Consider the following 27,647-nt stretch of genomic DNA (forward strand, 5'->3'; position numbering starts at 1 on the left):
GAAAGTGTTGAGTTTTCCAGGAAAAGTAGCTGTGGTACAGTGAAAAGTGCAAGAGTTCCAATAACAATAGTCCTAAATCCTGATACAAATCTGAATTCAACAGTCTCCACTCCATGGCTTCCATGCCCTCCATGTGGGCAATAGATGTATATAAGGCTACTACATCTATAGTATACAGTAAAGTTTCTTCCTTAACCAAATGACTCACCGATGAGAGTTTGAGAAGACAGTCTGTGGTGTCCTTGATGTACGTGATCCATGATTGTACCAACGGTTGCATGTGATGATCTATGGAACGTCCTACAGGTTCATGAATAGAGCCGGATCCTGCCACGATGGGTCGAAACTGTGGATTTGTTAGATGTTTGTGAATTTTCGCGCTAATTACCATTTCTCTAAGTGAGTACATTATGTAACATCACTGAGATTGAGCAGTTCATTCCAAAATGGTGGAGGTCAAACACTCCAGCTCTCTGTTGACGCATACCCAACCCACCAGAGGTTCTATGGAGAAAGCAAAAAGGACTGAAGAGAGGGGACACCCCTATCGCCCCTCCATTGGGGTGTCTCTGTGGTTCAGTTGAGGCCTCTCCTCCGCCCACTCCCAGGCTGCCTCAGGACAATCAAAAAACAGTAATTTGCCCTGAAACAGTACTTTAATGTGCGCTGGGAAAAGCAGCATGTACTGAAATCCTAAGGCTCTGAGTTCCTGCTTCACCTCCTGAAAGGAGCGATGCTGTTTCTGAAAGCGAGGGGTATGGTCTGGGAAGACTATCACTTTAGCTGAAGAACATTTCGAGGAGGCACATGCGAGAGACCCACAGGATGGCATCACGGTCAGTATAATTCAGTGAACGGGCGATGATGGGCTGCTGCAGGGACCCCGGCTAGGGTTTGGCCATCAGGTATCAGTGACCACGCTCCACAATGAAACAGTGTGATTGGTCATCGGGGGCTGCCAGGACAGAAGCCAAGTAGTGACAAAGGCAGTCATATTTGAACCCTCCACTCCATCTGGTATGTCCACCAAACAAACATTATTCATCCGGGAGCATTCCTTCGCATGCTCCCGTCGAGCCTCCAACAAGGCCACAGTGTGATGCATTACAGTCACTGCAGGAGTGCAGAGAGCCCTCTGTTGCAAATAACCTGGCCTCATGGTCTGCAACTTTGTCAGCCATGTTACGTACTTCTTGTCGGATAAGACAGAGGTCCAGAAAAAGCTCCCCAATCTTACCCTTGATGGTTGTGGGAAGTTCCAGGGCAGCTTGCAGGATGTGGGATTCCTCCAAGGCCAGAGGGCAGACCCCCTGAGCACCGGCAGTCTCAGGGAGGGGTTCTGCAGAAGAAGTGGGCTTGGTGTATTTATCAATCTTCTCCAGTATGGAGGACTGGATCAGCTTATTAATTCCTATGATGAACAGTGCTGTAAAGGAAGGATCCCCTCCCCAGGAGCAGCAAGGAAAAACAATGATATTGGTGGGCCCCTATCAAGAAAGCAAGAAGCAGCTGTGGAGGGCACCCATGGGTGACACCCCTTGCCACTGCAACATAATGACGGGGAAAAAAGGAGAGATGCGCCACACAGTCCAGTGTGGTGTATAGCCAGCACCAAGGACACCCTTGACTACCCTGTTCTGGCAGGGCACATCCCCCAGCCTAACACGGCCGCTGAGGCTGCAGAAGGATCAAAGTTGTGCAGTCTACTGCATGGGGCCCAACGGGGCAATGAGCAGGAGAATGAGCTGAGCCCCTCTCCACCACCAGGGCGAGGTGCAAACATAAGAAACCCCTGGGTGCTGTGGCACAACAATGGCCACTGAGTCTGTACTGACACCGCAGCCAAGCTCAGGCAAAATGGCGTCCAAATGAAGGGACTAGGGTAGAAGAGCAGCAGGGAAGATTGCCTGTGCAGCCCCAGATGCCACAGTGCAGTGTCCTAGTCGAGGTAGGAAGGGAGGAATAACCTCAAAACAAGCCCTGTGCCCTGGTGCAGCCATCGGTCCTGGGGCAGGGAGGCAGGGAAGCAGGGGAGAGGCAAGAGGGAGGAGGGGTGGATGGTATCCCACCAGCCCAACAAACATGAATAAAATCTCCCACCTCATGGTCTGATCTGACCACCGAAATCAAAGAAGGGGCCTCACCCCTGCAGCCCCTACCTCATCTACGCAAGCCTGGCCTACAATCCAATCCATCAGCCCATCCCCAGAAAGGTGAGTGGGAAGAATCCGGGATGGCACCCCTTGCACAACGGGTCCTTCAGTCAGCGGGCCGCCCAGAAAATGTGCTTCCGCAGTCTGGTCTGACCGCTGAGCCCCAATGCAGGGCCTGCCCCTTTTGGTGGCTTCATAATGTGACCTGAACCAGAGCCGCTCACAATGACCGCAGTTTTGATAAGACTGCTGTCATATTCAAGCAGCTCATCCCATCACGGATCAAGGCGCATGCATTGGGGGCGGCCGGAACTCTTCACTGAGTAGCCGGCATCTTTGGCTACCAGGCCACGCCCCAATACAATACAATCTTAAGTTACAAAACAGTTCACTTAGAAAATTTACTCAACACCTATAGCTGTGACAAAAAAATCCCAAACCAATTCGAAAAAAAATGAAAAATGTAATAAGTAAATTGAGAAAACGTTTTACATACATACCGCCCCATCAGAGTTAATAATAAAAAATCTATCTCCCAGTGAGTGATATTTTTGTAAACCATATTTAGAACACAATAATTCTGTCACACAATATTTGAGATGACAAAAAGTGATGAACTCTCTTGGTGCTGAATCTCGATATTGTGATAATCCCTCCAGGCCGCAGATAATATTATGACAATACGACTCTACAGACAATGCTCAATTTCAGATTAGATTTTCAGTTGACAGTGCAGTTCATTTGGCTAAGCACACTGCTCAGAGATCTACAGGCTAAGGTTCTAATCCCTGCTTGGCTTGACCTTCATCTTTCTTAGTTTGATGAAAAAGAGTACATCTGAATTGGGTAACAATAACAACTATTGATCGAGTACCTTAGATTATATTGTGCAGTATATACACTATCATTATTATTTTAGCAACCCCAAAAGCCACTGTTAATTGCCTATGCCTTCTGCAGTTCTTATCTAAGGAAATCTATAACATGCTTGGTGGCTTGAGGAAACTTTCAAGTCCCTTTCTTTGACAAGCAGGTGGGCTCGGGAGGTTTCATGGCCTCTATTGCCTTTGCATCCCATTTGTCTTATCAAGTTTACTTACACACCAGAGGCCCTTTGCTGGCCATCACAGCGCGTGTCAGACGCCCTGGGGGAAGCACTGGGAGAACGAGGAGCAGGCAGAGAATTGATTCATAGGTTGATATGACCTGCTCGTTCAAATCATCACCCACACAACCCAAAAGGAGTTGTGCCAAACTATTGATTTTTTTTATAGCAATCTGCAATTGTATCTACTGCGCAATATCGAGTACCAACATATGGTCCAGGAAATAGATGTGGCGTTCAGAAGATTAAATCTCTATGTACGTGTGTTTGTTGGTATTCAAAATTCTGAGGTCTGCGGAAGTGCAGGTCGAATATGGAACTTGATATTTTGACACGTAACCAGCACATGGGCACAGCCCTGCAGAATATTCAGAGTATTTTGTCAGTTGGGCGAACACTGCTGGATCTTGGTTCAAAATGTGTATTATCAGTAATCTTAAGAAATCCAATATAAGGAAGAGGTCACTTCCACAGAGAGTCGAATCAAATCACGATCAACCCATGCATACCAGATTTTACAGTATGCTATTTCTAAGCACAGTGTTGCATTATACAAAACCTTAAAATCCTAATCCTTACTTAATTACCATGAGTGGTTTAGAGCTGGCACAGTTGTGGCAACCCCTGTTAATATTGTGCCACTTTGGGAGCATGCACGAGAAATCATCCAACTCCTGGAAAAATTCTCCAGGCTCTGCGCTATAAAGAGACCATTGCGGATGCTTGAGGTTTACCACATCGCCTCGTGACCAGGTAATGTTCCACTGGTCATACAGTTTGTCATAGGACCTGGACTGCCAGCAGGTGGGATGGACTTGGCATCCTCATCTTTCATTGGATGTTACGCCTCCAGGCCTCAGATCCGCGGATTCATATCCGTCCAGGCTATCGTGCTGTATTCCACATCCTCTTCTTGTCATGCAGGATGCAAAGAGACATTACATTTGGGTATGGCCTTTGGGAGACTGATATCCTTAATTGATAAACAATCATTCCAAATGAGTGATTTAATAAACGCCAATGAAGGAAGAATGGATGATGGTGCTGTCCAAAATTGCCCAGGACCCCGCCTTCCCAACGTGTGAAGGGATGCTCCATCTGTGGCATTATTTCTTGAAAATATGACGAGTCCAGATGGGGCCAGTTTACTGCATTGTTCCAAGAGGCCTTTCTGCCATTAAACCGATGCACTGCCGCTCCCTGGTCCAGATTGGCCACAGGTGGTGCTAAGGGAATATCGGGAGTTTGAATTAATGCGCCTATTTACAAGGCCCTCTCCCTGCAATGCTTACAATGTAATGTTCTCCGGTTGTTTTCCAAGGGGGCACCAGCCTGCCCACACAGATGGCAGGAACTGGTGGCTGTCATGAAGCTGATAAATGAGGCCTTGCCTCTTGGCACGTTGCAGCGGCACTCTGGGTGGGAGTGTGGTGGCAAAGCGCTCGTTGGCTCTGCCAGGGGCATTGGCCAGACCCCGCGCCTCGTGAACTAAGATTCCTGCCCCTCATTCAATTGGACTAAGTAGGTTAATTGTGCAGTAGGGCTGCTCCTCTGCTGTAGTCAGGAGGACAGAGAAACACAGAGGGCACTGCTGAAAATGCAATATCTCTGGGTGACACTGTGGAGCCGATGGATGCTCCTTGCACCCGATATCTGTATTGTACATTGCTTATTTGTACATTGTCCGAAATAGATCCGTTTCTTTGAGCAGACTGACCCTCGGGAGCTTTCAGTGTCTTTGTGTTGAACCTGGTTAACTCTCTGCATATTCTGAGCACGTGCTGAGCCTCTGCTCCTCAAAGGTGCAGCTTAAATGCTTTTCAAACGTGTTCTGCAAAGTGTGCATTTTCTAGTGAATGCTACATTTATATTTTCACGTATTCCATTGCTTGAATGACTGCTATTAAATAGATTTCATTCGTGAACGCATAGGCGAAATCTATTGGCTTTGCCAATGCTTGTGACTCCAAAGTGATACCGTGCTGTAAGGCAGCATAAGCTTTTTTCCTACTGTGTTCCAAAATCTGATATAGTCACAGTCATCTCTGATGCTAAGGAGTCCTTCCAACTCTCCTAACACCACCCATTCACAACCAATCCAAACTAAATTTAAAAGAGTTCCCAGCACACTCTGCTGTTGATGCCTCGTGCAGGCTTGTCATCTCCCATCCCTCTTCCAATCATGCGGGCATCTCATGAAGCGTAGGCCGCATGCATTCGAGAAAGACCGATGAATACTGTGAGATGAAACTTTTCTTACAGGCACATGCGGTAAGAAGGTGCCAACTGGCATTAGCTAAATAATTCATCATGGCTGCAGTTGTATTATGCACACAATATCTAATGTCAGCAAAGTCAACAAACTAAATGAAATAGTAGCTCAAATCTGTTAATAGACTTGAGTTTTTTGTGCTAAGTTACATTTTGGATTACGTTTGGTGTAGGTGGCATTCACCAAACATTAGATCCACATTAACAGTGAAGTAACATTTACATTAAAAAAGGACACAGGGTCTGCAGGGGAAAGCCATCTGAGCTCACTGGAACTAAAGGGGACAACCTGAGTAATCACCTTCTTGTTTGCCAGTTTTCATGACTACAGCTGATTGACTCATTAATAAAATCACAGGCCACAGTGGCACCCTAATATGATACAAGTGTTTGCAGAACACAGGACCTGAATGGCAGGCCTCATCTCACAGCAGAATTTCAAATACAAAGTTTCAAACTGAAAACTGGGGGCCCTACACTGCCACGTATGCTCTCGTACCCTTGACACATGCCAATAACAGCTTTGAGTGTGCAAGTCCCACCTCAAATAACCATGGGCAGCTTCTTATGAGCATGCACTACCTTGAATGCTAGGAATTGTTCATATGAACATGCTCAGATTCAATAATCTATGCGCCTCCATGCATACCCATGTACAACCATCAACATCCATATTGCCTGTTTTGCCGAAGTACAGCCTTTTATCCCGATACATTGCATTAAATGACACTTGACAACTATTGTATGCCATGAGCAACTTCATATGCCCAGTTCACATTTCCAGGCTCATCATCACACGCCTATGCATAGCCTCATATGCTCATGTTTCCGCTTCATGCACCAAGACCATGTGCCATGTTTCAGCCACACATGCCTACGTGCCACCTCATATAACAATATAGTAGCCATCGACAAAAGCATTATACGGTCTAGTTTAGCCATCAGATACTGTGCACAGCCTATTTACTACTTCTAATATGTTCATGTTAGAACATCATATGCCAGGAAATTCTCCATATGTTTTAGCTTATTACAATTTGAACATTACTACCTCAAGCTCCTGTAAACAGCTTCACAGTTTTATATTTAGCTTCCTATGTCCATCTAATGTCCAGGGTTCAGTCTCACATGCCCATGTTCAGTCTTGCATAATTACACACTCCTATGATATATCTAGATTACCTCATTATGCCCAGGTTTAGCTTTAGTTTCAACCCCAAATTCCCACATAGAGCCACATATATCCCTAAGCCGCCATCATATACTCATATCTTTGCTTGTTCAGGTTCAAATGCTTGTATACCACATCATATGCCAGGAACATGTTCATATGCTTACGGTAACCATACCACGAGTAAAGGGTCAAGATTTTATGGCTTCTTACAGCCTCATATACTCATTTTCCAACATCATGTGCAATGACAAGTTTTATATTCAAAATTCCAACCCCACATACCTGTTTACAGCTTCATATGTCCATATATTCCCTGATATGCTATGTATTGCCGTCATGTGCCAGGAAGAGATTCATATGCAGCCGCCACAAAACTTGCAGCTATCCCCTTCCTGTGTACAGCTAGGCCACACTTGTAACATGAGGACGCCTGACTGGCCAGCGAGACCCTTCCATGGAGAGGCACAGGGATTCTTGATGGCTGTCAGATGTGAAGTTCAGCTATAGGCAGTCATACATGTATTCAGTGTTTACAGAACCATTCCAAGATGACAACCAGACTTAGGGGGTCATTAGGATGGCGGACGGACCTGCGTCCATCCGCCACCCCCGAGGAAGAGGGACCGTCCGCATGGGCAGCGGCGGTCCTTCCATGCAAATTAGGATGTGACCGCCACCCTGGCGGTCACATCCTGTTCCGTTAACCTTGCGGTGGGTGCTGCTTGAAGCAGCACCCGCCGCAAGGATAAAAATGCATGTTTAACATTTACATGCACAAAGCGGCAGGCACCGCGCGGTGCCTGCCGCTTTGTGCATGTAAATGCAGGGGGGTACCACAGGTACCCCCCATGTGCACCCCCCAGCCCCCGACACCCTGGGGGCCCGCAACGGGCCCCCAAACACCAAAGACCACATGCTTTTCCACGGCGGAAAAGCCGCCGTGGAAAAGGATGTTTCCGCATGAATCCTAATATGGCTGGCGGTGTCTGATAGACACCGCCACCATATTAGAGCTTTTCCACCGCGGGACCGCGGTGGAAAAGCGGTGGATGGTCTTCACGTCCGCAGATGACACCCCTGCCATCCTAATCTGGCGGGGTCTTTGCAATCACCGCAGCGGTGAATCCGCATCCCCTGGGCCGGCGGTGGCTTCCGCCGGCCCGGAGGATGCGGATTCACCGCAATCCTAATCGTGCCCTTAGTCTGGAGTCAATTTCCAAATCAGGATATCCTGTCGTACAATTACAGGAGTAAATGTTGCCCAGGAGCATTCCCAGCTCTTACAGGTTACAAAAGACAATTGAAAAGGATCAGTGTCCCCACAATTTTCTATGCTTGTCCGACCTCGGCATTGCTGCTCCAAATCACGTACTAGTGCAGATAGTGGTGTGCCAGTTCATTGGTTATCATTGATGTGGGTTCAGACCCTTACGGGGTTCCATCGTTAGCATCAACGTTATGTGTGGTAGGGACACGCTTAGGAGGCTGCCTTTGAACACCATTGAAGATGTGGCCGTTCCTGTCATGTCCAGGATTTTGCAAACCTTTGCATTGCAGATTATGACTTTTTATCACCATTGGGCCCCTTCTGAACTTTGTCCCTAGTTTTCACCATAAGGAGAAGACACAAACAGATGACATAAGATGCAGTTTTCACCCTTTTCAGCAAATTCAAGCAACAACTAAACGTGAACAGCAGCTGCATTTTATAGCAGTGACACTTAAAACATAGCTAGTATGAGATAGTGGAGGCGAAGTTTTGTAACTTTGTACCTTCTAGTTTTTCCTTGTCTTTTCCCCTTCTAGTTTGTCCTTCTCTTACCTCTGCACATGTTAATCAGACTTTGCTTTTGCTGGAAGGAGGTCAGACAGACAGCCAGTGCGAAGTCTGGGCTGTTTTCAAGATGATAATGTATGCTCAGGATTTGCCTGGCTTGCGGCATGAAGTACAAATCAATGATATGCACATCAAAGTCATTCCACACGAAGGGAACTATTGGCTCATTCAGCTGAAAATTGGTTCCGCGGATATTGAGCATAAATGGAATCCAATTCCTCTGCATTAACATCAGTTTCTTAGTGGGGTTTATGGCAGGTCTATAGCAAGACTCACACCGAGGTCTACAAATCATATGCAGCTTGCATAACGTAGCTGCAACTTTCGTGGCGGTCAGAAATGTACTTTCAACACTTCCACGTGTTCTTATTTCCTAAAGAAGGGACCGTGTAGATGAGTCGTTTAAGGTATACATCTAATTCATAATATTATGTAACTCTGTACATATAAAACATAGATTTGTGATCAGCAAGGACTTTTGTGCATTTGCTACGTTGCCTTAAAAACACTAAACCTCACCAGATCTATGATTTATATATTTGGTTGTCGGTGATTTCTTAAGGGCCGTATGAAACCCATAAAATACTCCAATTAGGCCAGTCTTGACTCTTACCGACAATATTAGTAAAACATATTCACATATATTATGTTTTCTCCGCTGCATTAATGCAAAGAGATAAAGAGATTTATACAGTGCACTACCTGCTAGCACTCAAAGTGGTTGCCAACAATCCGGCGTGATGGAAGTGACGAATATCAGGAGCAGCTGGACACACTTTGCAAGTTCCTGACAACCCTGAAAGGCCTACCAGGAAGGCCTAGTCAAGAAAGCCTGCCCAGGAAGGCATATGAAGAATATCGTGCAGCTTCTTCACATTTATTAACAAAGAGAGTGCAATTGTCTGGAGATTGGAAATCCAAATGCAAATCATAAATGTATTTCCTGTCCTCCAGAGAGCACCGGCGGCCGGCTGGGTGCTGATCGCCTCGGCGGGCTCTCAGCGGCCGGGGCCGCCATCTTGTGTTAGGTTGCTCAGGCGAGTGACATCATCGCCACACCCCCCGAGTTCCGCCCCTACTTAAACGGTCCCTCATGTGTCAGCGCAGCGGACGAGCGCAGCGGGCGCGACGAAGGCGCGCCGGAGTTGCGCCTGAGTTAAGCCCGTCTGCGCCCGTCCACGGCCGGCCGGGGCAAGGGGCCCGCCACTCTGCCTCTTTTCTTACATATTCCCGTTCCTCTCTTATTACGTGTCACGATGCTGCACTCCCTCCCCCTGAGTCCTCCCCTAGGCTCACCTCACTAGGCCTGCTTATGGTCAGGAAATCCTTTCCAGAGATTACTCTCTCCCCGGCCACTGCCAGATCTCCAGCCTCGGGCCCTAGGTCCTGTATTGCTCCATTGGTAAGAGCCTTGAAGTCTACTTTGTCAGTAATGTACCTTAACACTCGGTCCCTGGTCAGCCACCAGTTAGATATTTTTCATCTCCTGGGGTTGGAACAGCCGGACATCTTGTTTCTGACCGAGACTTGGCTCACGGACGACTCATCCCCCGACATCCTGGCGGCTATTCCCCCGGGTTATTATATACTGCAAGTAAACCGCCCCTCTGGTAAAGCTGGTGGCGGCGTTGCAGCCATCATTAGGCATCCAATTCGCATCTCCCCAGTGCCCACCTCCACTATTCCTATGACTGACTGCCTGGTTCTCAGATTGGAGCAGCCAGGGTCGTCTCTCATATGTGCCCTGGTCTACCGCCCCCCTCAATCTATGCCCTGCTTCTCAGCCCAGTTTGGGGACCTTATCTCCCAGCTCACCATTAATAACACTAGTGTTCTGGTTCGGGGAGACTTCAATTATTGGCCATCGGATGCCCATGAAACTCCCTGCTCTCTGGCTTTTTCAGCTCTTATGCTAGGTTTAAATTGCACTCAACACATACACTCACCCACTCACGTCAAGGGCCACATTCTAGACCAGGTCTGGACTTCCTGCTTGGACATTTCTGTACCTCTTATTCTTCCCTGCCTTTGGTCAGACCATTCTTTAATCACTTTCACTTTAGCTATGCCCCTTCCTGTCACCAATGTTCGAGAAACCAACTTCATGGCCCGTAATTGGAACAGGGCCGACATGAACAAATTCACCTCTCTTCTCAGTACATCTGCCCCACCCAAGACTGGACCCCTTGTCTCCATTGATTTTCAGACACAGGGTCTCACTCACTGGCTCACCTCTGCTGCTGACTCCGTGGCACCCTTAAAACTAGTCAGAGCGAGGCGCAGTCACGACGCTCAAAGGTGGTTCACCAAAGATCTCAAAGCCCAAAAACCTTGGCTTCGACAGGCAGAACGGCGCTGGCGCCGGGGGTACTCCCCCGAGACCAAACAGACATTCTCCTCCCTGCTTAGAGAGTATAAATCAGCTATAGCTTCGGATAAATCTCTCTACTTCTCCAACGGAATCCTGGACTCTTCCAACAAATCCAAGGATATATTTTCAATCGTTGAGGAGTTGTCCAACCTGGTGAGAGTCACTATTGCGCCCCTCCCTTCTCAGTCCTTATGTGATTCCCTGAACCAATTTTTTGTGGACAAGATTATTAAGATAAAAAACAGTATCTCTGTTCAAGTCCTGTCAGTCCCCTCTCTGCCTGTTGTCCCTTGCCACCATTCCACTACCCATATCTTAACTCAGATTCCCCTCATTTCGAAAGTTAATTTCTTTTCCCTCTTGCACAAAGTTTCCTCTGGTTCCCCTAGCGACTGTTGCCCCCCCTCGGCTCTCCGGGAAGCTTTTACTTCCTGCCCTGAACCCCCCCTGGCCCTTTTGAACAACTCTTTGGCCACCGGGGAGGTTCCTTGCTCCTTTAAACAGGCCAAGGTGGTTGCCATTTTGAAAAAACCGTCGGCAGACCCTACCATCATGAGCAACTATCGCCCCATATCCCTCCTCCCTTTCCTCAGCAAAGTCTTGGAGTCACATGTAACTCAAATTCTCAGCACCTTTGTCGAGGACTCGTGCGTCTTGGACCCCCAGCAGGCTGGGTTCAGACCTGCGCATTCCGCAGAGGCAGTCATCCTCTCTGTGATGGAGGAACTGCGCAGAGGGGCCGACGCTAACATCTGTCAGGCCCTGGTCCTCCTGGATTTGTCAGCCGCCTTTGACACGGTCGACCATGGTATTTTGGTCGACCGTGTCAGAGAGGCCGGCATCCAGGGTACCGCCCTGGACTGGGTCCAGTCCTTCTTGACCAAACGCCAACAAGCAGTCAGACTGTCCCAGTTCTCCGCCACCCAAGTTGGGTTGACCTGCGGTGTCCCGCAGGGTTCCTCTCTGTCCCCCCTTCTTTTTAATTTATATCTGGCTCCTCTAATCCGTTCCCTCCGTGGGTTGAGTGTCACCGCGTTCAATTACGCGGATGACATTCAACTGGTCTTTACTATTGATTCTTCTGATTAATCAATCTCTACATTTCAAAACACGCTTTGTTTTATTAGCAACTGGATGAGCTCAAACCACCTGAAGCTCAACCCCGACAAGACCGAGCTGGTTCTTGTCGGGGGACCTTCCAATCCCTGGCAACCTTCCTTCTGGCCGGCAAGTCTGGGCAGCCCCCCTTGCCCAGTCAACTCAGCCAAAAGTCTGGGAGTCGTCATCAGCAACGATCTTTCTATGACGCCCCAGATTAGCGCAGTAGTGTCCTCCAGCCATTTTCAACTCAGGAAAATTCGCAAAATCTCTCGCCTACTCACTACCGAGGCCCTTACTTTGGCCTTGCTTGCGTTAGTCATTTCCAGACTCGATTACGCAAATGCTCTCTATGTAGGCATTCCTGACTATCAAACTAAGAGACTTCAGTTGATCCAAAATCAGGCCGCCCGCCTGATTTACCACCAACCTAGAGACCAACATGTTCGTCCTCTTTTAAAAAGTCTCCACTGGCTCCCGGTCTCTGCTCGCTGCAAATTCAAGTTAGGCTGCATCATCTCAAAATCTCTTGCTGGTCATGGTCCCCTTTTTATTTCTTCCCTTCTCCATCTGTATGCTCCTCCCCGCAATCTTCGGTCATCTCAGATTGCCTTGCTTTCAGTCCCCAGATTCAAGAGGAAGAAACACGGTGGTCTTAGGTTTTTTTTTTTAGCTCCCTCTTTTTGGAATTCCCTCCCCCTCTCTCTTAGGTTGTCCTCTCCATACACAAGGTTTAGATCCCTTCTTAAAACCTTTCTTTTCACTGAGGTTTATAATTAGTTCCCGTCCTCCTGCTTCTTTCACTGTTCCCTCAGCACAAGCGCCAAGAAACCTAATGGTGTTAGTCGCGCTCAATAAATTTCTTTAACATAACATAACATAACATTTCAGACATTAAAATTAAATTTACTTTTAAGATGTTTGCTATATTGATATATAAATGGCTAAAATGTCTTGATATCTGAATTACAAATCGACAGTCGGTTGTGTGCGTAATTTCCCCTTTAAGAAGATACGTGTGCCAGTGATATACAGCACTGCTGACCAACTAAAGAAATTACATTAATTGTAAATTGAATTGGACAAACTGCTTCTGAATTTTGAACATAGTCCCTTCAAGATATGGAGGACGGATGTGGGAGTCGCTTGAGACTCTTTAGTCAAAAGAACAATTGATGAACGGAATGCTGAACAATGTCAAACACTCAACCCCAGTACAGAGATCTGGGCCAAAATCCATCATTGCAGTTTAGACTCAGCCATATGCAAATTACTCTTGACCCTGTTCCCCATGGGAATGATGCAGCCCGATCTGCCAGGTCAGGTTCTCCCTGCACGGCAAACAAGCATCTACCTGTTTGGGGGTATCACCTCTCATCAGCTAGGTTAGCTTGAATCCAATGGCATAGTGAGCACAGAGTGACTCTAGCAACACAAAAAGATGATGGACGGAATGCTGACCATTGTCAGGCAGACATGCAGCAACATGGGAAGAGGTGGGCGAGACAAATGCTTCTCCCATTTGTCAGTAGAGGAAAAATAATGAATATAGAGGGGCGGCATCAGCCTCACTTAATTTCCTGACACATAAAAACATATTTAACCTGACCTTGTGTAATATAAGTGGCGCTTTTGTAAAGTGCTTCAATACCTTTGGGTCAGTTGAGTTCACGCTCTATAAAAATGTCCCCAAAAATGAATCTGACATTGTGTACTGTAACTAGCGCTCATGTAATGCACTCCATCACCTTCAGGTTGCTTGAGTGCACATTATATAATAAAACATGCCTCACAGTCCCTAGGTAGCTGCTGTGAATGTGCTTTGAAATTAGAGCTCTGAGAGGAGAAGGACAACAGGATGAGGCCGCGAGGCGGGCATGCAGAAACATGGAAGGAGGTGAGAGGGACACATGCTTCTCCCATTTTTCAGGTATAGGGGAAATAATGAATAAACAGGGGCGGTGTCAGCATCACTTAGGGTCCACACACCCAAAACCCAAAAAATAAACCTGATCATGTGTAATGTAACTAGTGCTTTTGTAAAGCGCTTCAATACCCTTGCGTCAGTCAAGTTTGCGCTCTATAAAAATGCCCCAATAATTAATCTGACAAAGTGCAATGTAACTAGCGCTCATGTGAAGCGTTGCAGCACCTTCAGGTTGCTTGATTTCACATGATACAAACAAGCGCCAAAGAAAATGCGACCGGAGTTGTCCAAGCCTTGGCCTTAACTGTGCTGCAAGGTTCGGCTGATGAAGGTCGGATAAAGCAACAAGCAGCAAAGCACGAGGGGTTTGTGAGAAATCCTTGCACTTCTAAGTCAGATAAAATGAAAGAGGTGATTTTGAACACAATGTCTAATGCGTCTGACATTTTATCTCTGTATTTAAACGGAACAGGGTGATTAAGTGATGGGCGCCATAGTTGAACCACTGAAGACGGGCAAAAAGTGACACAAGCAGGAGTCACATAAAAAATAGTCCCCCCAAATGAACACATAAACACAGAAGCGTAATGTTAACAGTGATTTAGCGGTGCTCTGTGGAAGGACACCAAGCACAAAAATGATGGAGAAAGAGGAAGGATCAACCACTATCAAGTAAGCGTTTCTTAACAACAATCGAAGGGACGAAAACAAATTAATGGGCGGGCTGTTAGCCTACAAAGTGAATACAGCATGTCTTGAAGAGACAGCACATGCGCTGCCTAGGCTCGACCTAAAAACAGCAAAAATAGAAATAACTCTAACAATGAACCACAGTACTAGAGTACACATAGTATGCACTTTCTTACATATTTAGCATTTTTAGGAAACAGTTAAGGCTGATAAACAGCTGATGATGAGTGTGGATGCAACAAATAGTTTAAGGTTTCAGGATCAGTTGTGACATTATTTGCAATAAATATTGGGCTTATATGCAGCGTCCTACATATTATAGAACAAGGCAAACAAACAACACCTGTTCAAGATTTAGGGGCGTATTACAACTACTATGGTCCTATGGATTATTTTAGTCGCCATGGCAGTGCAGGCACAACCTTACTGGTGGTCTGTACACCCTATTAAGAGTTTGGCCATCAGACTGCCACAACCGCCGGGGATCCATGACCCCTCTGCAGTGTTGCTGCGGCGTGAGGCGGCAATATGCTGGCAGTGCTACAGCGTCTCCACCAAGCATATTACGAGTTCCCTAACCGCGACAATTTTCATAGTGGTGGTCCCACCATGAAAAGGGTGGAGGTGAGGAAACGAAGGGGCCTACAGGGCCTCCTGTTTACTCAAGGTCTGAAGTGCATGCAGTGGGGCACATGTGACCCTGTTCCTGCATTGCATGGGCTGCACAGTCCATGCCATGCAGGAATGTTCTTTGGCGCTGCCATTGCTGTGCCTTTCTAAGGCTCAGATATGAGCCTTTGAAAGCCAAGGCCAAAGCACGGCCCGCTATGCTGAATCACAAATCAACTTGTAATCTGGTGGGCGCTGTGCGGACGAGCTTGGTGGTATGGCAGCAGTGCGTTTGCACGGCGGCCTGCTGCCATTCAGCCAAACTCTTAATCAGGCCCCTAGTACAGTCAAATTACAAAGCAGACCAAGGGAATCCAAATAGTCTCCTAGGATTAGTATTTCCTCAAGTTGTTTTAAAGTAGTAAACATTGTGTTCAATATTAAAATGATAACCCTAGTGCGTGTACTTTTATTAATCCCAAACACAGCTGCATCAACTTAAGATTGGCATTACCATTGCAACCTCCTGCTTTACTGATCTTTAGCAACACTTTCCGTCAGTCCAAATCTAGCCTTACCCATTGCCCTCTCTATCTAGCCAAAGATTGGGTATGGAGAAGTAGCAAAGGATACAAGGTCCAATGGCAGATCCAATCTATAGGTCACAATTGAGAGATTTCCTCTCATTCATAAATCTACACAATCATTGTAAACTTTAACAGGGGGTCTCTCTAAATAGTATGTTTTTCAAGTTTTTGTTCCATACTTTCATTAATATAGTTAAATGTGTGCGTAAGTGAAGTATTGAGGTCTGTGTGACCCAGAGCTATGCATTTTCCCAGATGCATTGATGCTAAGATTGGGCCCCAATTCCCAATCGAGGCATTATACTGAGCAAGCCAGGTACCTTCCCCCTTTTATTCTCAATCCATCCTTGTACAAAGAACAGTTTCTGTAGTACCCTTCTTCTCCGTGAAGTGCACCCTGACCATACTAGTTGCTATGCTCTAATAGGAATGATTAGTGTGTTCCTTCAGCGTTTTTTCTGGAGTTGGTTAAGCAGATAGATTGTAGATAAAGGGCTGCCTTTACTCAGATTAGGTTATGCTAAAGAGGCATCTGTATGGAAGGTGTATCACAGACCCCGACACGGGTTGAGGTGTGACGTAGCGGCTGGAGCAACTGACTTCGGAGTGCGGGCCGCTCACTTAATCTCCCCGAAGCCCAGCGCCTGAATACCCTTAGGGGTGATAAGTCGCGCTTTACAAATATGGAATTTAGATTTTCTGTTGAGTGGCCCCAGAAGTAATGATGATCACAACTTAATAATCAAATGGTTTAACCTATCTTGGAAATGTGAAAGTTTGTACCTATTGTATATGCCTTCAAGTTTAATAGATGCTTAATGAAAAGGCTTTAATTATCTAAGGTGTAATCTCTCTGTTCACGCAATATAGAAATGATAATATCACTAATATTCTTTGTACTTGTAGCTTTCACTATATGCCTTGGTCATCATTAATGAGATCAAACACAACAGGGTTAAGTCAAATTGTTGAAGTTCATGACTGGAGGAAGATATTGCATGCATGGAAAATGTGTCTGGCCTAGTAAACAACTCAAGTTCTCTGCATTTCAAACACTGCACTGCTAAGTGATTGTCAAGGGCATACCAAGGTAGAACAAGTTACATTAGTCAAGGCTGCAGGAGACAAGGGTATTGGTGTCAGTCTGTGAGCTTTCAAACCACGAGGACACATTCTAAACATTGCTGATATGCGTTGGCTGGAACAAATCTCAGGGGCTACTGGCACTTTGCAGTGTGCATTTTACGATATTTCCTGCCTGTGGTGTGACTCTTTGGCGAGTATTCCTCCGTGGAGAGGCTCGCTCTTCTACTCGGTTGTGGTTGTTTATGGAAACAAGTTTGCATGACAAGTTTTACCTCTTACAGCTTAAACATGCAAGCCTCTCTTTTGCGATGCACTTCAAAATAGACTGCACACTTGCTGTTCAGATGACACAGCACAGCAAATGTCTATGTGCATATTCACTTCCGCTTCCGCTGTCCCGTGCCATGAAATCTCGTACTAAGCAGGGCAGCGATAGACATTGCAGACCTACTCTCTTCTTCCACAAGGCATCTTGCACAACAATTTCTTCCTTAAGCAGGTGGGGACTGTTTGCACGTGTACAGGCGTATAGCAGGGTACAACAATTCTTAAAAAGAAATGACAAACTGTGAATGTGGCGTTTGATGGAGGCTTGTCGTGTATCTGAGACAGTGAGTAAGTGGTTTCTCAGCTAAAAGTGAATGGGACTCTGGGGGAGGAAGGGGTTAAAAGGACATTTTAACCAAAGACAGCGAAAACATTACCAGAGTAAATGCCCACCTAATGGCACCTTAAGTGTTTAAGACTTTTCGTTTTTCCAGCTGATGGCACAGAGCTGTTTTAATAAAACGATAGAACTCCATTAAAATATAAGAGAGAAGAACTTGTGTGTAACCACATACACGACGGTAATGAGGCATTTTCCCAGGATTATGCTGAAAACCTCTTCTGCATAATTGTGGCTTTCAGCGCTAAACCACTCCTTGTCGATTTAGAAGCCGTCTCGCTTCACATTGTAGTTCAGACCAGAGAGTCAAAGGTGTTCATTCGAAAAGATAGGCTCAGCCCCTCGGTGGGGGCATTCTTTCATTTGTGGTTGCACGCAGGAGGACCGATTCGGTCACAGATTACATTGTACCTAAATTATTTAATCATTTCTGACACCGTCGTTCCTGGAAATGAAGAGTTTTCCCTTTCTCCTCCTCTCTTGCACAGCTCACCATGTTAAAACGGGGACCTGCGAGGTGGTGGCCCTGCACCGATGCTGCAATAAGAACAAGATAGAGGAGCGGTCCCAGACGGTGAAGTGCTCCTGCTTTCCAGGCCAGGTGGCTGGCACCACTCGGGCGGCTCCTTCCTGCGTCGACGGTATGACACCTGCTTTCCATTACTGTCACTCGATGCTGCACTAAGTCTCGTTACTTTTTGCCTTGTCCTTCTAAAGCGGATTGTATTCCTCCCTTGTTTTAAATATTGTTATTGTATATGGGTGTGGGCAGGTTGAAGAGCTGTATATTAACATGCCCAGGTGCGGAGGTGTAACACAGGCCCCTGCAGTCCCTGTATGCATGGGGCCCCCACCGTTCAAGGGCAGCTGGCCCTTTCAGTGGTGCGCCATTTAGCTGAAATATTGGAGGCCAGAGGGCCCCCTCTTCACATTCTGCTGAGGGAGCAGGGTTCTGATTTACGCCACTGCCCAGGTGCATCGGGCAAAGGAGTTGTCGCTCTCAAGTACTGTTGTGAAATATACACGTACCGGAAGAAACCCTTGTGTAGCTTCTCGAGTTTTAAGAGAAAATGTGGCCCTTTTATGACTTTATTCCTGTCTTTCACTTGTGACACAATATTTTGTGCATACAGTGGCTGCCATGGCTATTATGTGTGTCGTGGGTGCTGGTTGAGGTGATGCTGTGCTTTGCTTCCCATGGATCACCATCTCCCCCCCCTCATCCGCGACTTACATCTCATCTCCTGACTTACCTCTCTGAGGGATCCCTTTATTGAGTATCGAGGAGCAGGAGAACGACGAGGCTTTCAGACTACATGGGGGCCCACTCCAGTATTTTGAATGTGTCTAATATTTGCATTGATGTTTTAGTGCTATGTGCTAATCACTACAGTAAACAGGTAAATCTGTCTTCTATGTCACAATTTACATCCACTTACTGGGCTCTTGGGCATGGCACCAGAATGTATAAGTCAGAACATCGTCGCCGCATTGGAGTTGCTAATAAAAAACACATACACCCAAAGGGGCAATATTTTTGTGAACGATATTTAGGACACAGTATTTATGTAAGACAATATTTCAGTGCATGATACTCTGCACTATTACTGGCACTTCTTTTGACAGTATGGTTTACAGTATATTTACTGTTTCTTCAAAATAATACAAATCTACCCACTAGGAAACATGCACGTGGAAGAGTGCCTGCTCTGAGTAGATTCCAATAAAATATACATTCTAAAAATATTTTTTGGCTCAGCAAGTCAAAATGGTCGGAATGCTGCTAATATTTTCTGCCACTTGACCTGCTCCTTGTTAATAGCCATTTCCATTGGCTCAGTCCCATAATTGATTGCTGTACAGTCAAATAACGTTGGTTAATACCCTCTGAAAAGTTTGCCAGTCATTTTCTTTCGAATGGGACCCTTAATTGCGAGGCAGTAATCACCTGCAGATAGTGTCCTGTGAAAAAGTGTAAAACTGTTAACGGCCCCAGACGAGGACAAAACACTTCATTAGCATTTTGTCTACCAATATATCAGTACTTGTATTTCGCTTTCTAAGAATGGGGCTCATTTTTAGGTCGAGCAGACGTACTCTCAATGCGTGAGCATTGAGAGTGTCTGCTCCAGACCTAATGTGGCCCGTATTTAGGAGAGTGGACACGACTCAGACGCGCGCTTTTGCAGTCTCAGTTTTGACCGCGGGAGCGCGCGTCTGAGCCGCGCTTGCGCAGATCAACTCACAGCCCCTGCTCACACACAGCCAGCCCCCACCCCTCTGGATGCACGCACACACACACAGGCGCGCGCGAGTGCAGACACACACACACACACACGCTGCCCCCCCCTCCTCCTCCCCTCCCCCCTGCATACACACAGACACGCAAGCACGGAGCCCCACTCACCCGGACTTCTACTCGTCCCGCTCCGAGGCTGGTCACTCTGACGTAATACAGGGACACCGGCACTCCGCTCCTTGGCTTCCCGGGCGGACGCCGGCTGCACGCAGGGCTCTCCTCTCTCTGCACCAGAGCCATGCGCCAGCCACTGCAGCCTGCCTCCTGGGAAGCTCCGGTCGCGTGTCCGGCCCCGCCCCCGTCCCAACAAAGGTTGCCTGGCTTCCTGTTGAAGCCGGGCTACGGTGGTGAGTTTGCTTTCGTTACAGTGGCGGCACCTAAACCCATATAGGTTGCAGGACAAGTGGAAGCAGGAAAAAAATGCAGCTTTGTACTTAGCTGAAAGTGACGGACACAAATAATAATGAAACAGACCTCTTTTGTTTAATTTTACCAATTTCATTTGGCAAACGCTCCTTTCATAAAAGCAAGGCCAGCTATAAAATATTTTTAGGAAACTTAACGCAATTACATTACAAGATTTAAAAAACGAGTCACTAGACAGATGTGAAAATGTACACCAAGCCAAACAAGACATGCACCAAACTTCTCATTTTATGTCCAGCTGTGCTGGCAAGAGTTTTTGCTGGAACAAATTTAGGTGGAGAATCATTTTTTTGGGAAATATATTAACCGATTTAAGCAATTGAAAATCGTAATACTGCTCTACCATTCGGGACATTTTACATTGACACATCATTTCACCTAAACTTTTGAGGGCAGGGACTAAAAATTTGGACACCATATTTGACACAGCTATATGATATATGTTTGCAAAGAGCACTAGTCCACGGACACCTCTCATATAAACTGTACACATGTATCAACTGATAGGTGTGGATGCAATTAACCATCTTCCTTAGAGTTACTCTGCTTCCTCTTCTGCATTCACCACTGTGCCTCTCTCTTCTGGTGTTGTGCCTCTCTTCTGCTGCTGTACCTCTCTCTTCTGCTGCCGCGCCTCTCTCTTCTGCTGCTGTGTCTCTCTCTTCTGCTGCTGTGCCTCTCTCTTCTGCTGCTGTGCCTCTCTCTTCTGCTGCTGTGCCTCTCTCTTCTGCTGCTGTGCCTCTCTCTTCTGCCGCTGTGCCTCTCTCTTCTGCTGCTGTGCCTCTCTCTTCTGTTGCTGTACCTCTCTTCTGCTGCTGTACCTCTCTCTTCTGCCGCTGTGCCTCTCTTTTCCTCCATTGTGCCTCTCTTTTCCTCCATTGTGAATCTCTTCTGCCGCTGTGCCTCTCTTTTGCCGCTGTGCCTCTCTTTTGCTGCTGTGCCTTTCTTCTGCTGCTGTGCCTCTCTTCTGCCGCTGTGCCTCTCTTCTGCGCTGTGCCTCCCTCTTCTGCTGCTGTGCCTCCTTCTTGCGCCACTGGGCTGCCCTCTTGCGCCACTTTGTCTCACTCTTGTGCCGCCATTGGTTACAGACCCCACAGCTGTTGGTGCCTGTGTGAAGGGGACAGGGGACAGAGTACATGTACTTTTATATGTCCAGTTTAAGGACTGGGAACAAAAATAGGTTTCGTCTTTAGAATTAAATGCATTTTAATATGTTATGTTACTGGTCCTTTTTTGGTTTTTGAGCTCTGTGCGGTATGGCTCTGAACTACCTGCTATGTGTTTTGCAGTACTACCGTGTGCTGCCTGTACTGAGGATTGCTGCACAGTTCTGGTACATACACATCAAGTAGGTGAGGATTAGTGTGCAAGGGTTTTGGTTCTGCAGTTGTATTGGTTTTATGTGTGTGTGGTCTTCAACACTTGTTCGTCTTCACAACTCTTAGATCCTTTATTCTCTTCTGTCATAGCTCCCCTCTCTTTCACCCTCCTTCTTTTCAATTCTCTACACCCCTTTCTCATTTTTTTGCACCCTCACACACACTGCACATACTGCACCCTCACACACACTGCACCCTCACACACACAGCACACACTGCACCCTTGCATACACTGCACCCTTACACACACTGCACCCTCACACACACTGCACCCTCACACACACTGCACCCTCAAACACACTGCACCCTCACACACACTGCACCCTCACACACTGAACACACTGCACCCTCACACACACTGCACCCTCGCACACACTGCACCCTCACACACTGCACACACTGCAGCATCACACACACTGCACCCGCACACACTGCACTGCACCATCACACACACTGCACACACTGTACCCTCACACACACTGCGCACCCTCACACACACTGCGCACCCTCACACACACTGCGCACCCTCACACACTGCGCACCCTCACACACACTGCGCACCCTGACACACACTGCGCACCCTCACACACACTGCCCACCCTCACACACTGCGCATCCTCACACACTGCGCACCCTCACACCCTGCGCACCCTCACACTCTGCAATGGAACATACACTCCAAATACCACTCAGTGCCACATAACACTGTATATATCTGTCGTCCTCCCTCTATCTATCGCCCTCACTCTATCTATCTATCTATCTATCGCATCACCATAGCATCACTCAGCTCCACCACAGCATCACTCAGGGGCACCACAACATCACTGTGCGCTACCACAGCATCACTAAACGCTCCAGCATCACTCGTCGTCACCACAACATCAGTCAGCGCCACCACAGCATCAATCTGTGCAACCATTCAACAACAACTGGTTCAAATGTGTTCTCTCAATGTTTCAAACTTTATTACAAATGTCACAAAAATATGTTAATATTTCACTTCTGTTCTTGGATTTTCAACACAATAAAATACAATAAACATAATCTTCACAAAAGTTATTTACAAAAGCATTTGCCATTATAAATTACAATAACTTGTATTCAAGTATTAATTATTAAAAAAAGCAATTTTTATTTGTAATATCAATACATCTAAGTCACGTAAATACAACACATATTACATTACAAATGCTATAGGTGTCACATTTGCGAAAGTTAAAACTATTAGCATTGTAAATGACAAAGCTATTAATTTTGCTATTTTCAAAACCAACACATAAATAAAAAAATTGTCATTTACAATACCAATAGCTCAAACTTTCCTAATGCGAGACCTATTGCATTGCAAATGCTTGTTTCTGCTGTTGCCAATGACAGAGCAATGCTTCACGTTATGCATTTTCTTGGCATTTACCACTCAAATGTTTCTTCGAGGGGCTATCTTTTCAAGGCAGAGGATGCATTCAGTAACCCATCTTATTGGTTATGTAAACTTCTTTGCAGAAAAGAAATGTCAATATGTGCTGCTATTGGTGATGTTATATTTATCTTTTCTATATGATCTGTTAGTAACGTCTATAGTGATGAGGGTAGCCTGAGTTTGAAGGTTCACATTTGTGCCAATTCATTGAGCCCTCCATCCTTTCGAAAAGTAATAAATGAGGATCATTTTTAGGATAATGGCAACACCTGATATCAGCACCAAGACCTGTGTAATTGAGTAGTGTTCACTACATACAATGTTAATTACTCCTAAGATAAGTTTGCATGCTGGCTCCACCTAAAAATAATTTCAGGAATTAGCTTGCTTTGCATATGATTTACATTTATGTTTTTAGTGTTGAACAATTTCCATTTATGTTATTGCAGCTTCTGCTGCATATTTTTGTTTACTTAGTTCCTTATCACGTTTACATGACTGAAACTAATTCAGTTGCAGGTGATATGATTGCATATATCACCCTTCTTTACAAAATGTCATTGTTACATTTAAACAGTTTTAAATGTGTTAAAATTAGTTGCCTTTTATTTTCTCATTATAATTCTATTTGATATTTTCTGACCTCATATAATTTTGTATTCAGACACAGAATCAGAACTAATTACTGCTCTCACCATCATGAAAAATAACTGTAACTCACTATCAACTGTATGCTCCATTGATTCCCAAGATTGTTCAGTTTTGTTTTCCAAAACTCAGCATACTTTCAGGACTAAAAGAACATCACTTTCTTGATAATTTGTATTTCTCAGAGAGAAGTTAACATTTATCTAATGCCTGCTTTTTGAATGTTTTAGCAATACATAACTCTAAATGGCCATCTCAGTGTTTACCTGCTAACCTCTACCACAGAAAAGCCAAAAACATGTAGATAGAAATCCACTGTACAAAAAGAATAAGGATCAGTACACCCAAACTATCAGAAAACGCCATGTTTTTACTTTTCTTGAAATTCATCATAATCCAATATTCTTACAGGTTGATACCTAGTAAGTAAACTGACCATGTTTTCTTGCGTGCTGCTACTGAATCCATTGCAAACATTTATTGACAGACAACAGGGGCTGTCCAACTACCCTGAACCAGGGACAATTGATTATAACACCTAACAGGAGGTTCAGGTAAAGAAATCAAAATAAACAATCAAACTTTAAACATTTTGGGCCCGATTCACAGAATTAACTTAAGACTCAATCCTAAATTTACTACTATTTTGGTATTCACAGAATGCACTTACTACTTTTGGCATTCACAGAATGCACTTACTACTTTTGGCATTCACAGAATGAACTTACTACTTTTGGTATTCACAGAAGTTAGGATTTTGTCTTAAGTTTGTCTTAAGACAGACTTAAGACAAACTTAAGACAGACTTAAGACAGACTTAAGACAAAATCCTAACTTCTGTGAATACCAAAAGTAGTAAGTTCATTCTGTGAATACCAAAAGTAGTAAGTGCATTCTGTGAATGCCAAAAGTAGTAAGTGCATTCTGTGAATACCAAAATAGTAGTAAGTTTAGGATTGAGTCTTAAGTTCATTCTGTGAATCGAGCCCAGAGAAAATGAAAAGAAAAGGAAAGAAGCCTATATACACACATGGGCAAATTTACAAAAACAGTTATAATTTATTATGCATATACTTTTTAAAAAGGTTCCAAGAAACAACAATAACGCTCAAGGAAAATGTTGGCAAAACAAAAACCAACAATTCACGTGCCAAACAAGTGGCAAACAAACATAATATGTACAAAGAGAACAACAGAAACAAAATGTGTCCTTCACAAATTATGGCCACAAAAAGCGTCGAAGGCATTTCAACCGCTAGGTTACTGTGCGGTCATCATCAGGACAGGAGATTATTTGAGCTTTAAATTTCTGTATAATAAAAAATAAAATTGCTTAAATTGAATATGAGGAGTATGCTTCTTCAAAGGAAAAGACGGGGGGAAGGAAACCACCAAGTGAAAATTCAGAAAAGGGAGTGGATAAAAGTTAGAATTAAGACACAGAGACAGTGGGATCTAGCACCACACCGGTCGTGATTCCATCAATCACAAAGGTAAAAAATAATGATAAAAATCACCTTGATGTAAGACAAGCCAGTCATAAATGGAATGGTGCTTGGACAGAAATTCCAGCTCTACAAATAAAGCGGATATACACTTAGTAATAACCCGCTAATGCACTGAAAGCAGAAAGCCACAGTGATAAATTTAGTATCATGAACTTACTCGGAACGGTCAATGATTAGGGCAATTCCATGCTTTAGTTCCTGGCGTATAAATACTGCCTTCAGATGTCTCCAATGGAGTGGATGAGGTGGGTAGCCTGTAAGTTGCGCCCACCAGTATGCCCTGTAAATCGGCTGCAGAACGAAAAGAAGGATAAACTAGCTATGCTTGTACAGCGCATAAGCTAACTTAAAAACAGAAATTTTAAGACACGGAGCGCTCAAGCATTAGTTTTTTGCTTGATAATAAGTAATTGCAAGGAACTTCCAACATCCCTCTGCCCACATATATCGGGGCAACATAGACGCACTTGTGTCTTAGATGGTTATTATCGAGCCATTGCTTGAGCCCTCCATGTCTTAAAATTTCTGATTTTAAGTTAGCTTATGCACGGTACAAGCTTAGCTTGCCCTCCGCAATAATTGAACAAGATTGCTCTGTTACAAACACCATCCCTATTTTCAATCTTTCTGAACATTCATTGTCCTCGGCCGAAGTCTCACTACTAGCTAAGGGACTCAGCTTCGTGCACACAGAGAAATCTTGTCTGTTTGATATCCAGCTGGAACTATTACAATTCTTCCGAAAATTACGTATCAAAGCATTTTTTCTTGGTAAGGATAACAACCTGACTGAGAGTTTCTCTGGATTGAGGCCCCCTCTATTTTTAATCTCCCTACTAACCAGGTCCCTATTGAATTGTTGGCCTTCAAATCAATGGTCTTGAATGATGGGCTTGCTTTGAACAAAAACTTTGAATATATTTCATATAACATCTCATTAGCCGAACGACAAGCACTCCCAAAATTGAAACTCAACCAAGAGGTCATAATTAAGCCGTCCGATAAGGGCGGTGGGGGGATAGTGGTGCAGTCCAAGACTGATTATAAGACCGAAATCAAACGCCAACTTACCAATCCTAATCACTATCTCCCTTTGAGAACTGGTCCCTTGGCCGACATCCAATGCATGATTCTTACAGTGACTACAGCAGCTAAAACGGATGGCTTTATAACTCAGAAGGAATTTACATTTCTGAATGCCAAATAGCCGCGAACACCAGTGTTGTATACACTTCCAAAAGTGCATAAGAGTGCCCTTTTTCCTCCAGGCCGACCCATTGTCTCTGGATGTGGGTCGGTCTTGGAGCCTTTATGAAAATACATTGACATATTTATTAAGGACTTTGCATGTGGAACCCGTAGCTATGTGTGCGATAGTGGTGACATTATTTCTCAAGTTGAGGTCATGCAATTTTGCCCCGAGACTGAGTTGTTGGTGTGTATGGACCTTGAGTCCTTATACACAAACATCCCCCAATTGGAGGGGATTGAAGTGATCCGCAAGGTTTTGGACACGCGGGCCGCTCCAATGTCAGTACCAACCGATTTCATTATCAACCTTTTGGCTATTTCTTTGACAACATTTTTTTTGAGTTTGACGGACAATATTATTTACAGATTAAGGGGACTTCAATTGGGGCTTCTTATGCACCCAATTTTGCCATTTTGTTTGTTGATGATTTTGAAAAACGTTTTATTTTCGACTGTAATAACAACCCTTTCTTTGATAGCGTTCGTCATTGGCGACGCTACATTGACAATGTTTTATTCATTTGGACTGGGACTAAGAACTTACTAGACAGGTTTATGATTTGGTTAAATTCATGTTCCAATGACCTTAAATTCACGTCCAACTCAAGTAACTGTCAGGTCGACTTTTTGGACCTTACCAGTTTTCCTCACGAAGGGAAATGTCTACGAAATTGTTCACTAAGCCCATGGGCTTCCCTTCGGACAATTTTTACGGATCCGAAGAAATTGTTATTTTAAAGACGATTACTTTCGTGAGGCTGAGATCCTGTCAAAGAAGCTGCTACAACGTGGATATTCCCGTAAACTTGTAAAGCGCTCAATGAAACGAGCATGGTACAATCATCGGGACATCCTGTTGACCCCCAAAATTAAAAAAACAATGACCCGCATTCCATGCGTGACCACATTTGGGACCCGCAGCAACCACATTTCTGGTATCATCAAAAAATATTGGCCACTAGTTGTGGCCACGTGTATCACACATGAGTTACCGTTGTTTTCTTTCAAGCACGGCAAAAATCTTCGTGACCATTTGGTGCGAGCAGCTTTGCCTCGTGTTGAGAGTCCCACTTTATCATCTATGTGGGGCCTTAACAAAACCGTGGGACATTACAAATGTGGCGGATGCCTCATGTGT

At 45.2% G+C, this 27,647-nt stretch overlaps 1 protein-coding gene across 2 annotated transcripts in view; it reads left to right on the forward strand.

Moving 5' to 3' along the window:
• TAFA2 (TAFA chemokine like family member 2) overlaps positions 1-27,647 on the forward strand; it is a 1,199,141-nt gene that overhangs the window by 931,651 nt on the left and 239,843 nt on the right. For both annotated transcript variants that reach the window (XM_086919106.1, XM_086919105.1), the window contains one exon: positions 18,064-18,216. In XM_086919106.1, the coding sequence (XP_086775232.1) occupies positions 18,064-18,216 (153 nt within the window). The remainder of the gene's footprint in view (positions 1-18,063; positions 18,217-27,647) is intronic.

Source organism: Lissotriton vulgaris, chromosome 1_1 (assembly GCF_964263255.1).
Source record: "Lissotriton vulgaris chromosome 1_1, aLisVul1.2, whole genome shotgun sequence".
NCBI classification, from domain to species: domain Eukaryota; kingdom Metazoa; phylum Chordata; class Amphibia; order Caudata; family Salamandridae; genus Lissotriton; species Lissotriton vulgaris.